The sequence below is a fragment of the Tachypleus tridentatus genome, chromosome 7 (assembly GCF_004210375.1).
Source record: "Tachypleus tridentatus isolate NWPU-2018 chromosome 7, ASM421037v1, whole genome shotgun sequence".
Lineage (NCBI taxonomy): Eukaryota > Metazoa > Arthropoda > Merostomata > Xiphosura > Limulidae > Tachypleus > Tachypleus tridentatus.
In genome coordinates, this window is record NC_134831.1 from 153,767,902 (window position 1) to 153,782,491 (window position 14,590).

Genomic DNA, 14,590 nt, shown 5'->3' on the forward strand with positions numbered 1-14,590 from the left:
ATTTGAAATAATAATCAGTGATGTCGAGAAAATGTGTAAAACCGGCTCGTTTGGGTTGAGAAAATATACTAAAACAATAAATGTTTTGTATGCTATATTACGGTTTGTGTTTATGTAAATTAACTAATTTCAGTTTTATTTAGTTTTTAATTCACTAACAAATGTTTGTGTGACAGACGTCACCCTAACAGCAGTGTAGAAAATCACTTTCGATAAACTTCTAGTTATATGAAATGGGAAAAAAATGGGTCAAAATAAATGTGGTAGATACAATAAACCCAAATGAGAGACAGCATTTCTAGAAAAATAAGTTAAGACCTGTAATGTATATCTTGAGGTTGAAATAAGAAAATTAGATCAAGTAAAACAGCAGAATTTAATACAGTCGTATCATAATTTTATCAAACATCAGAGCGAAGTAAGGAAGCAGTACAAGACAATTCTTTCCAGCAATATAATCAAGAAAGCCCCAGTAAACAAAAACTATTTTCAAAACTGGAAAAAATTATGGAAAGAACGTGAAATAGGTGTTTGGAATGGGCAACAAGAGATCAGCCGTTCAAATGATAAATGCTTGGAACTAATAAAGGAAAACAACGTCTTCTTAGCAAGATATGAGCCAGCTACAATAAAATGAACAGGACTGTGCAAGATGTTCATGGCAGGAAGTAAAAGACAGAACTAAACATATCTGAGGCATAAGACAATTCAGTTGCAGGATGAATTGAAGAGAATGTTTTAAGTAACTTAGATGCTACGTCAGACTCAAATAATGTGAGATACCCTAAAAATAAACTTTTTATAGTGGTAAAGAAACCAAAGCTAACAAATAATCAATTTGTCAATAATTATATATACATGGAAGTGATTAAGTGGGGAGACCAGAGAAGAACTTCAGAAACTGCTCAATGTCAATTTTATACAAAACCTTCTTAGATTTTTTTGCAAATTGAAAGGAAATCAATAATTAGCAGTACAATATTTTTGTGTAATGCTTATGGGAAAAGTAAAACAAAAATATTTCTGTGAGACCTTGAGTAGAGAGAATATATTTCTACCATGATGGGAGTGGCAACACGAAAGATGTGCACAATTTCAGTGTCATAAAAGTTATACCCACTCCTATTATAGGTATCTAAGTTCAAATAGCCCAAGAATGCAGTGCCGATGTATCCATACACTGCTGTGTTCTATGTATATAATCATTTTAGCAATGAAGCTAAATATTGTTCTCGTACAATAGATATTTTTGATACTGGACATCAAGTGATGCATTATGAAAGTTTGCAGCAGAGTTTTGAATTTTTTGAAATAAGCTCTTTCTTACCTGATGATTCCAGTCCTCTAGTTTATACATAGCTGGTTTATTTAATGCACTGGAATGGCTCTGGGGTTCACCATATACATATTTTGATGATATAATCGTCGTAAACATCTTGGTAGTGGTGGAGAACCTGCAAGAAGACATCAAACTTCTGTCAGTAGATTGACAGTTTACCTACAGTTCGATCACTTAGACTACTGCGTGTTATACAGACATGCCATTCTTTTGTAAGCAAAAGAGTTTAACGTGAGGATTCTCATTTCTCTGAGTGTGATGGACTGTACATTGACAATACCTACATATAGTGACCAGCTAAGAAAGAAAAATCAATGAAACGTTTTGTCTCTCTTAAGTGTGCTGGAGCACAAAGTACAGAACCAGCCGTAGTAATCTGAGAACAACAGTCATAATCAAAATGGAATATGGAATCTACTTGTGTGCATTATTGACAAAGTCAGCAATAGCTAAGTTATAGAGGGCACGTAATTTAGCCAGGTTAACAGAAGTAGGAGCAGCCAAACCAATACTCTGTGATATCAATATCTTTGGCTTGGCTTGAGCAGCGTTACTACTTGAAACAAGATTATAACGAGTCAAATAATAGTCAGAGAAAAAACCACAACTATATTTCATCCGCCATATCAGCACATGAAAGAGAGAGAGAGAGTAGATGAAACAGTATTGCAGAGACTGAAGTTACAAACTGTGTAAGCCGAAGAAAGATGTAGTGGAGATATGTTCATGTGCTTACTGGAAACATCAAGATTATTAAGCAGGCCCATGCAGGAACACGTATTGAAAATTGGTAGAAGGGTATGTTTGCTGTTAACATAATTGAAGTCGAAGATGAGATATAGGGGCAAGGACCGACACTGCTTGAAGTAACAGATGGCTTCCCTGAGAAACGCATGGCTGTAAGAGCTATATGGAGAGATGGAAATATCGTATTTGAATATTAGTCATTACAGCTGCACAGTCTTTCAGAGTAGACTGTGAGAAATACGAGGATGCACTCTTCCGTTTGACAAGTAACAGTGAATATCTTAATCGGTCACTTTACAGACTTCCTAAACCCCATAACAAAACAGATTTTATCCAAAGAACATAAAATCTTTTAGACATGAACCATCTAGTTATTTTACTTGTATTGCTAAAATTCGATTCTAATACCATTGGGGGCAGAGTATAGAGCACTTTGTGTAGCTTTGTGCTTTATAACAACTGAATGCTTAGAAAGACATTATAAACAGAAGTGGCCGTTCCTACGTCTAATCTATCAAATTGGTTTAATTCATAATGAATAGGAAATGTCACACTTGTAACTATTTGTGATTCCAGATAAGTAATTATATAACATTACCTATTATAATTTATCTCGGACAAGTCTCCTCATCATGTAACTTTATGAATTAAGATTTCAAATACTTGGAAGACGCGAATAGACAGTAATAGAATATTCTTGGTTAGCTACAGTCAGTATACTACCGTGTTTCTCCGAAAATAAGACAGGGCTTATATTAATTTTCACTCCAAAATATGACACTAGGGCTTATTTTCGGGGGATGTCTTATTTTGATATATTAAAAAAATGAAGTTACAAAGTAAAACTATTAAACTAACCATTTAAAATAAACTATTATTAAACTATTAAACTAACTGATTAATACTTAAACAAACTAATTAACTAACTATTAAACTAATTAATAAATTAATTTTTTTTTTATTTCTTTCCTCTTCCTGCCACTCTTAACTAGGGCTTATTTTAAGGGTAGGGCTTATATTAAAACTATCCCCAAAAATCACACTAGGTCTTATTTTATGGGTAGGTCTTATTATCGGAGAAACACGGTAGAAACCTTGGTAGCTGTGATTGTGATTAACATTCATAATCGGAAATCAACAGATACTTGACTATGGATGTTTATTGATTTCGAACATTATAAACATCAGTGAATTAACTTCGGACGTTAGTATTTCTACGAGGACATTAGATATTGTTGTACGGAAAACTCACGTTGAAGAATAGAGCTAGTGAAGAGTACATGTGTTTGCTTGTTTGTTTTTTGAATTTCACACAAAGCTACTCGAGGGCTATCTGTGCTAGCCGTCCCTAATTTAGCAGTGTAAGACTAGAGAGAAGGCAGCTAGTCATCACCACCCACCGCCAACTCTTGGGCTACTCTTTTACCAACGAATAGTGGGATTGACCGTAACATTATAACGCCCCCACGGCTGAAAGGGCGAGCATGTTTGGCGCGGCGGGGATGCGAATCCGCAACCCTCAGATTACGAATCGAACGCCTTAACACGCTTGGCCATGCCGGGCCTGTACATGTGTATCAACGTAAAATTAATTCGCTCGTCGTAGACTGAACTGTGGATAAAATATTCAGTTTCAGACCAAATAAAACTCACAATTGTCTGAGTTTGTAAAACTTTTGTATATAAACTATTATTTGTAATAACCGTTATTATAATTGTATTGTTTGTATATTAAAATATATATTTGAGTTCAGAAAGAAAATTGTGTATGTCAATCTTGTTGGCAAATATAAGTCTAATACATATCAACATTTAATTAGGATCTAAATTCAAAGTCCAATTTCCTGTTATTTGAAATCGTAATACGTAACAAACGTAACATAAGTCGGAGTCTTGTCCGAGATTATAACATGTAACAAATACTAGTTATCTCTCTTTATAGAAAAATAAAAATTTATCCTTATGATGTTTTTCACACTTATTTTGTTTCTCATTTCTTTAATTCTCTCTCTGTTGAAATACTGTATACAAAGTAGTTTTAAACTATATAATTATTTAATGAATATATTAATGTGTAACCTATTGAGTACTTAGAATTTGTTTGAGCTCTATCATAGAAATTAAAACATTGTGTTTGACTTTAGTTTCAGTTGCGAGTAGGCTCATCAACATACAAATCCTGTTGAACTTTGGTCAAAGAAACAAGTTACTTTCTTATCGTTTAGTAAAACGGACCTAATTTTTAGTTTTACTAAGTAATGAAAAATAACCAGTCAAACGATAGAAACCGTTATAACAAGACTCATTGGATAGTAAGTCAACTTTCATATTAATATTTTAAATGTTGAAACATCGAGTTTAATATTAATGAGGCTCATTGTTTATTTAACGAAGTGCTTAGATTGCAGTGAATATTTATGCTAACATGATTAGTATACACGGTAGTGGATACATGTCACGATTGCTTTGGTAGTATGATAAAAACGGTTTATTCATGTGGGTATCAGGAATATGATAGGCTTTTAATTTCAAGCTCTAAAAGTGTAAGTTGTAAGTAAAAGTGCTGATTCTTTTATTTTAATTTAAATTATTAAAACACACGAAATTCTGCTAAGTGAAAAGAAAACTTATGGAACTTAATATAATTCATCTTAAGTGGTTTTGCATTACTTAACTCGGCATTACTTTCCACTAGTCACTGCTAAATTAGGGACGGCTAGCACAGATAACCTTCGAGTAGCTTTGTGCGAAACTCAAAAACAATATAAACGTGTATGTTTATAACTGACACTTATTATCGCTCTGGGTGAGAGAGACTACGTCATTTCTAATGTCAAGAATTCTGTAAACAAAACAAATATGCTAAAACCTTAAGTCAGAAACATTTCTTTCGCGTTGAGGTAACATTCCGTACCAAATGACTTGCTTGTTTTCTCGGATTTACACTTAACATGGACAAACCCAAAAGTCGTTTAAAAAAAAAAAAAAATCCAACAAACTACCCATGTCAAAATCTCGCACTAAATATTTTCGAAGCAAGTTAACAAATAAAAAGCTTATTCTTTTAAAATGTCAATAATCACAATAATTATCAGTTGTTTTTCTTCTTCCGAACGTATTCTTTAAGTTTCATATGAACCACTCCGTTAATCCTTAAACGGCGGCCATCATCAATTGATGTTGCTAGCTAATGGCCAGTGCAAAGAAATAGGAATGAATGAGGTCTTTCATTATAACAGTTTTCTACTAAAAACATTTAAGTTAAATTGTCATTACATTTTGATCAGTTCTCGATAGGTCAGCGATAATTTTACAGACTTGCAACGCTACAAACAGAGGTGCAACTGATGCAGCGCATATAGCTCCTTGTTTAGCTTTGCTCTAAAATATTATCACTTTCCTACACAGATCATAATTAGAAAGAGATAATGTATATCAAATTGAAAAGCGTGAATGTATGAAGTATATATATGTATTGTTGGATATACAGTACTTTAATAGTTATTATTTAGTTTATTTGCGACTTAATATTTAATTATTCTTTATATTTTAAGACTGTTGAATATGGAATATTTTAAACGTCTTAATTGTGACAAATGTGGTTGTGTAATTGTACGAGTCGTACGATGGGTTTGCAATTACATTGTTATCTAGGCTTTACTAATATTGTTGACGTCGCGCTAGTCGAATCTTCAGTATATTTTTCGTTACCTTTAGTGGGTATTGTTAATTTACGGCGCTGCTCGCGTAGTTTCTAGAACTTTCTAAACCACAGTGTTTAAATGTAAATGTAGACGACTACACATGTTAAGGTTTAAAGCAGTGGCAGCGCCAGGATATTTTCGTTGGGGGGCTGAGGTAAACTGTAGAGGGGCTTCCCAACATGCCATCAATATGAAGTATAGATGGTAAATTATAATAATGTAAATACCAAGGTACATTTCAGAAAGGTGTGCTATTTTGAACTGCATTTTCAATGTAGTTTTTACTGGAAACTCGTACTCTGATTAATAATTCATTATTATAAATTAGAAATAATCTGTTTATGAAAACATGCGTATATGTAAAAGAGAAAGCTCTGGTTACTCAGAGACATCATGTCGTGGTTCCTTGATGTGTGCTTGTTGTGATGGCAAGGACCAAGATGCCTATGAGTGTGAAATAGTCCCTTATTGTATTAACTGTAGTGGATCTCACCCATCTTACTTTCGTTCGTGCCCTAGATGGGTGGAAGAAAGAGGTACAGTGTTTAAAAACAGTTCACCACATTTCTTACCCTGAAGCTTGAAAGGTGCTGTCCACCACTTCATCTCGGACGTATGCTGATGCACTTTGTTCCATTGCCACAATGGGAGTGCAGATGGAACTCTCAGTACCTCCACAAGAATTGTTCTTAAACCATTGAAAAATCTTTTTACATACATAGTTAAGAAAGATGATGAATCAACGTCAGCACCCATCTCTGTCTCTACCATTCATTTCACCAGACCCTCAGATCCACATCCTTTGGTTCTGGGCAGTGGCAGTGCCAGGATATTTTCGTTGGGGGGCTGAGGTAAAGTGTGGAGGGGCTTCCCAAAATGCCATCAATATGAAGTATAGATGGTAAATTATAATAATGTAAATACCAAGGTACATTTCAGAAAGGTGTGCTATTTTGAACTGCGTTTTCAACGTAGTTTTCACTGGAAACTCATACTCTGATTAATAATTCATTATTACACATTAGAAATAATCTGTTTATGAAAACATGCGTATATGTAAAAGAGAAAGCTCACCTAAATTCCACCCTAGGTAATACATAATAATAAAGAAAATCAAGATTAGCTTACATTGAACATTTAATATACCATTAAGAGTAAAGCTACAAATCAAAAGAAATATAACATAAAGATATAGTTTACATAGCAGAAACGAATTATCCCATGTGAAGTTAATACACTGAGGAAAAGTAAGGTCACTATCAGGTTAACTATCTTTCATAATGTTGTGTTTATAGTCAATATTACTTCAAACCAATGCACCTGTTCTGGTGATTGGCAGCAAATGTGTCAATAACATAATCAATATTGAGTTGTTTTGCCCTCCTGGAGTTTACTGATATAACAGCAAGGTTGCTGGTGCAGTTGTTACCACTAATGTTGCACAAGCATGTCTTGAGAAGCTTCAGACATGAGAAACTTCTCTCACAGGCACCTGAAGTGATGGGCAGGGTCACAGCGATGCATACAAGTTTGTGGAGATCCATGAAGGCATTCTTGTATGGCTTCATCATGGTTGCAAGCTCCAATTGTGGATACTTCCTGCCTCTTGTCTTTCTTGGCTGATACACAATGCAAAATGATCTTACAGAGGACACAATACCAGCTAAATGCTTCACAGTTTTGACCTATACACAATACACTTATACGTGCATGCTATGTTTTACTTTTAAATAAAAGATAAATGAAATTAATGGGTAAATACCTGTGAAACCTTTAGTTTATCAAATGAAATCCCTGATGATCTGTTGTAACTTGAAATCAGCGTGGTTGTCTGATCTTCGTCAAAGCTCAAGATAGAATGGCATTACACAGGGAGCGGCAATATAGCGCATGAGTTTCGGTGCATTCAGTTCGTTGCTATGGGACGCATCACACCACATACTTCCGTCTTAATGAAGACGTTGAGTTCTACAGATCTGTCTTTGATGTTAATTGTTAAGCAACAACGACGATTGTGTTTTCCATATTTTATGAATATATGTCGGTAACAATATATTGGACTGAAGTGGGGCTTGGCTCATTTTGGGGGGGGGGGTGCTCAAGCCCCACTTGAGTTTGTCAAAAAAGGAGACAACTACTTGAAGTTCAGAGTACAAGGGGTAGTGTAAGTGAATTATTCATAAACATTATTATGATAAGAGTAGAAAGAAATAATTTTTTGTCAGTTGGATTATAAAGTAATTGAATAATTCTAATTGAACTTTTAACAAGAAATATAAATATTTAGTATTTGAGATGCAACTGTGATATTCGTAGTATAAGGAATTTTTGGACATAGTTTGACTCCATTTGTATATATTATTTTAAAATAGATGGAGTGTATGCTGTTCGTTTATTATGGCATTTATCGCCAACAAATCAGACACCTACTCTAGAAGAATCCAAGTACATAGACATAAAACTCCGACGCTTGTATTTAAAGTAAATGTAGGGTGATATATAAATAAAAAAAGTTAAATTGGTGAAGCAGTGTTCGTGGTGTTTGGTCTCGTACTGGTGATTAAATTAATCTATCATATTTTACATTTCTTACATTAGTTTGTATAAACAGTTCCCTATTTCTTGTTTAAATTTTATTTAGTATTTTGAATTACTTTTTAGGCTGACGTTTTGTGGAATGACTATGAAGAATTATGTGGAAGAAAACATATCCTACAAATCTCATGTCACCTTAAAGTACACATTGAAGATGCTAGCTAATACATCGGAAACTATTATCTTCCTTTTCCTTGGTGCATCAACTGTGAATGAAAACCACGATTGGAATACGTGGTTTGTCATCATGACAGTATTGTTCTGTACAGTCTACCGATCGATTGGTAAGTGTGGCCACGTGCTTTGATGTAATTTATATAGTTAAATCTCATTTATGAGATTTGTTCATGTTAATCATTTAAACTATTAAGTCTTCTTATGGACTTGGCGTAGTCCAGTAGGTTGTAAATCAAGTATGCTAAAAGTTCATGATTCATGTTCCGTTGTTTCACAAAAAAGCACTCCAAGTTTTGAGACCATGAGTGAATAATAAGAGTTGGCGGTGGATGTTGTTGACTAGTTGCCTACCCTTTAGTCTACCATGTTCAAAGTAAAGGACTGCTATACATCAGCTGCATAGCTTTGTAAGAAACGTTTGGAAGTCTTACGAAGTGAACGTTAGTTCAAAATCTAATTTTTTTTTTTTTAATTTCGCATAAAGCTACATTAAAGGCCGTCCTTAATTTTGCAGTGTAAGATTAGAGGGAAGGCAACTAGTCATCATCACTAACCGTCAACTTTGGGCTACTTTTTACAAACGAACAGTGGGATTGACCGTCACATTTTAACTCCCCCATGGTTGAAAGGGCGAGCATGTTTAGTGTGACCGGGATTCGAACCTACAACCCTCGGATTACGAAAACCTAAATGTAGTCGCTATTAGTATTGATAAAGCGAAATACATGTACTTTTTACTAACTTTTACTTCAATCTCAGTAAGGTTCTAAACATGTCAGCGGTAAGTGTATGAACTTATAACACTAGAATCCGATATTCGATTCTCATTATGGTTTGAGCACAGGTAGTCCATTGTGTAGTGTTGCATCAAAAAACAATTTCTCTCTGTGTATGTGTTTATATAATAAATTAGTATAAAAGTCCGTGAAATATGACGGGTAACTATTATTGAATTATTAACGAAAATTACGGAATTTAACTGAAACGAAATTGTCTTTACTTCCGTAATGTACATACACATATTTCACTAATCTCGAAGTAATTCTTTAATCACCACATTTTAGTAAAATATACTTAATAAAATTTCATTGTGAACAAAAACATGTTTGAGCTCTTAAAGAGAGAACTTGCACTCTTGAGCCTTTTCACTGTATTCTACGTCATGACGTAGAAGACAGAATACGGACATTCTGAGAAATTTTCAACTCTTTCGACTATATAAAGGATAAGATATTTGATTGTAATAAACGTTTATTCTTCTTGGTTTTAAAGACAAGTGGGTGGTAATATATGTGTTAATGTTTTGATTTCCATCGCGAGTGATGATGTAGATGGAGCGGAACAAAAACTTTTAGGTTTGCGATTCTGATACGATTTCAGACAACTTTGGACTTCTACCGTTCTTCAACATTTTACCGTGACAGCTTTGAATATGCCTTTCTATAGTCATTGTCCATGACTTTTTCATATTCTAAGCATTCGACTTTTTGACGAGCACTTGCATGTCTTTTTTTTTTCTTCTGAGCATCCTTGTCCTTATATCTAATTTTAATAGAAAAAAATCTTCTAAAAGCATTTTATCACAAGATAAATATTAAATATAAAAACAGTATAATACTGTTTTTATATTTTTGTATATTTATCTTATAAACATTGACTAGAAAAACAGAAAAAATCTATATATTCATTATTCAACCATAACGAGTCGTAAAAAAATAAATTAGTTACATTGGTCATTGCATCATCTCGCTTGATCCACTCTTCAATTGTTTACTGACATGCATGCCTTCGTGCTCTGACGGTAAGGAAATGAGTGGAGAAAAATACAAAAGTTAAATCTTAATCTTGATATTCTTACGGTGATTTATCTATCTCTATCTGACCCATATTTCTTCCCTATTCCTTCCATACTTTTTCATTTTTTTAACTCTCGTTTTTTATTCCCCCTCTTTTCTTTTCCTTTTTTTTTTTTTTTCAGTCTACCTCCGAGAGCGCGTGATTCTCTCTGAAGTGACCACCCCGATTCCATAGCCCTGTAGGTATGCTTTAGGTGTTAAAAATAAGTGCAACCAAACTGGTAGCTACACTTACACTTATTAATACGAATTTTAGAAAAATTTATATACACTTTTGTATATGAATCAATATTTGTAATAACCGTTATTAAAAATTGTATTGATTGTATATTAAAATGTATATTTTTGAAAACAGAAAATTCTGTCAGTCATATTTTAACTCGTATATCATATATTTAATACATATCGACATACGTTATTTGAAATCGTAATGCGAAACGTATATAACCTAATAAATTGGCGACTCTTCCGAAATAAATTATAATATGTAACATTGTAAAATTACTTATCTGGAATCGCAAATAGTTGCAAGTTTGGCATTTCACGTTGCTTATGAATTAAGTCAATTTTATAGATATAGATGTAGGAACGACCGCTTCTGTTTTACAAGGTTTTGCTAAGCAGTAATTTCTATCTTATGTATTTGAGGTACGACTCATGCTAACGTGGAAAGACTTTGATCCACTTTTCAAGGAAAATAATAATTATGGTAAAGTAAATATGGGCTCTATAAAATTTTCATTGGGGTATATATCTTCTATCAAAAACAAGATCTAATGAAAGTTTACGATTGCATACATCATCTTCACAAAAACGCCGATAATCACATGAAAACATTTGAGATAAAAAGCCTAACTACCAAACTCGCTTTTCATTATTTTTGGCCTTTGTAAGGCTTAAACCTAAAAACAAAATAGCCATATGAAAGGTAAATTTAATAACTAACGTATTCATGATGCTTCAACATCAGTCTGTTGTAAATGAAAAAGTAAATAGAAGCAATGTATATACAGTATATCTGCATGTATTTAGTGTGAGTGAAAATGATGTAAAACTAAAAACGCATAATAAATAACTTTAATTGCATAGAAATAAATTGGCTTTGTGATTGGGCTAGTATGTTGTGGCATTTTTATCTTGAACATCATTTTTAAAAAAGTAGGTTTACATGAATGACGCCAAAGCACATGGTTTCACTATTCCTATGAAGCCAACGAAAAAATTCTGCGCAAGTACATTTTGCTAGTTTATCTGTTTACGTATTTAAACAGACATGTAAATTTTGTTGTCTCTTTCTTATAGATGTCTGTTTGTATATGATATAACAATATACATTTTGAAGAAATACAAAGCATTGACGTTTTGCTATACATTTCTATCATGAATTGTACTACGTATACATATTATGGTTTAGGGTGAATATTGGAATAACCAATCGTTTTATATTTTAGTTTCTACATCGGATAACCGATCATTAGGTGTCTGGTTTATATAATGATAATGGTAAAATAAAGGAGGATACAAATAACTTTATCTTAATATAGTTGTAACGTTACAAATTCCTAATGTTCATTGTTTGTTTTGTGCGTTGTTTATCCTAACAGAAAGTTAGTCAGTACTTAACATTCCAGTTGAACACTTAAGTGCATATGTATAACAATGCAATGATTTCTTTATATTGAAACAAAATGGTGTGTGTAAAGAGGATGAACACGTGAGTCTATATTTGTAAAATTAAAAAGATGTCTTGTCACTTGTTGGTTTGAAGAGTAAATGTTCCATTGGTACTAATATGACTGATGCAGCTTTTACAATTTCTGTACATTATTTGTTCCATTCATGGTTTTCCTTTATTGCTGGTGTGCTGATACCTCATGTTGATTTTTTTTTTTTTAATGCACCTCATTGCTTTGTACAGCTGTAACATTTAATGTTGTAGACAGAGAAACCAAATTTTTCTGGATGGTTAATCAAACATTGTATCCACTGCAAGACCCACTTTTCTTAAAATAATCTCTTCAGTTATCTGTTTTTTGATTTTTGGTATTTACCAAACATGTAACATGTTCTAGACTTTTTGAATGTTAATCAATTAGTTTTTAAATGTTTTGACAGTGTTAGTTTTACCAGATGAAGTGTATATTACCATATTCTATGAAGAATTGTTTTTCAAAGTTAGCTAGTTTGACTCTTTGGATTAAACCTGACTTGCTAAACCATTTGATCAGTGCATTAGTTAGTTTAAGCACTTGTTTCTGGAGGAGTATCAGACCCTGCATGTTTGATAAACTAAACAGCAGCCAACAAATGTTGATTTCCCTCTTTTTTTTTTTTTCTGTGGTAATAGTTTAAGTCAGCAGCATTTATTGTGGAGGTAAACCACTTATTACTACTGCAGTTTGCCTTACTTCCACAAGCACATTACTTAATTCATTTATATGTATTACCTTGAAATATTAATTAGGAGAATAAATTTTAAACAAGCTAACACGTAGAATACAGTTAGAAAACTTACTGACCAAATGTTACTGAAACAACTTACTTTTGCCATTACATAATCTTAGAGTTATTAGCTGCTTTGTAGTATTTTCCTATGGTCATTTTTGATGTGGTGTAGCAACTCTGGATATTTGTACTGGACTAGCAAATCACTGTCATAGTTATTCCTTTGTTTTTGTATTCTTTAGACTAGTATTTGAATTCAGTACCTGTTGCACACCACCAAGTACTATATCAACTGAGCCAAAGGGTTAACCTATTAGTAATTTCTAGAAAGGTAATTTTTAACAACACAACTTTCCACACTGGAATTAATACTTTGTGATCAGAATAATTGGAAAGAGAACTATTTCCACACTTCTCATTCAGATTTAGATTTTTTAGCCTTTAACTTGTGAAGATGAAGTTCAAGAAAGAAGGATACCAGAAAGGACTGGTACATATAGAAATGAAAAACATATAGGTCACTATTTTAAGTGATTCTTTAATACTGCATGTTGGTAAGATAGTTTGAGAGAAATAGGGAGAAAAGAAATGGATAATGCTACCCAGAATCAAAGTGTGAGAATACAGCTAACAAACAAGTGATAAAGTGAAGGTTGCTGATAGTAGTAGTTAGTCTTTGTTGTACACATAGAGGCTAATAATATAGAGAAGGGTAGATCATAGGAGCTAATTGATAATCATGAAGGATTGATAAAAAAAAAAAGTGTAAAAAGGACCATAATTATTTAATTCTGTTAGGGATACTACCAAGATATGACTGTGAAGGTGAAATTATTAGTAGGTCACTGGGTCAGAATACAAGACTTGGGTTAATATTTAACAGCAAGCAGATTAGATGGTTTTATATATGGGATTAGTTCAATGGAAAGAGAAGAGTGTTTACTAAAGCAAGATGTAAGTTGGCTCATTTGCAGAGAACTATTAACTCAACTGTAAGTGTAATTTTAAACTAGGATTAGACACTGAATACGGCCAGAATAATGGATGGGGGGAGGTATAGAGAAGGTTAGAGCACTGGAAAGAAAGTACAACAGTAATTTTAATGATAGGCTAAACTGTTATTATTGTAATACTAGAAGTATAAGAAAAAAAATGGATGACTTTGTAGCATTAATTGTAACAGAGGAATTTGATGCAATGGGAATAACTGGAACTTGGTTAAGTGAAAACAAGTTTGATTACAGGAATTTCTTTAAAATATAGGGTTATAGGTTATTTAGTAGGGATGGTTTTAAGAGATAGAGAGAGGAGTGACATTATATGTAAAATATGAATTATTTTCTGACTACAGAATTAAGGGCAAGTAGTAACTAATAATTGTCCTCATTGTGTTGATGCTTTAGTGATAAGACATGTAATTGTCATTGCTGTTGTGACAAATGAAGGTTCTTATACATAACACTAGCATTAGTACTTTATTTTTAAAAAATATGCAACACCTAGGTCACCATATGCTAATCATATATCTCTGAATAGAATGATTGGTTTAATGGTAATTTATTGTCATTTTTCTTTATTTGGGTGTCTTCACTTACCAACTAAATAATAACACAACACTAGCATTAGCACTTTAAAAAGTTGCAAATACCAGAGCTCACCAAATGCTAATCATATATCTCTGGATAGAATGAGTTGGTAATTCCATGTGCCATTTCTCTTTACTTAAC

General features: G+C 33.1%; 1 protein-coding gene across 1 annotated transcript in view; it reads left to right on the plus strand.

Moving 5' to 3' along the window:
- LOC143256938 (sodium/hydrogen exchanger 3-like) overlaps positions 1 to 14,590 on the plus strand; it is a 73,062-nt gene that overhangs the window by 37,038 nt on the left and 21,434 nt on the right. Inside the window, exon 4 of the mRNA XM_076514841.1 lies at positions 8,452 to 8,669. Within this exon, the coding sequence (XP_076370956.1) occupies positions 8,452 to 8,669 (218 nt within the window). The remainder of the gene's footprint in view (positions 1 to 8,451; positions 8,670 to 14,590) is intronic.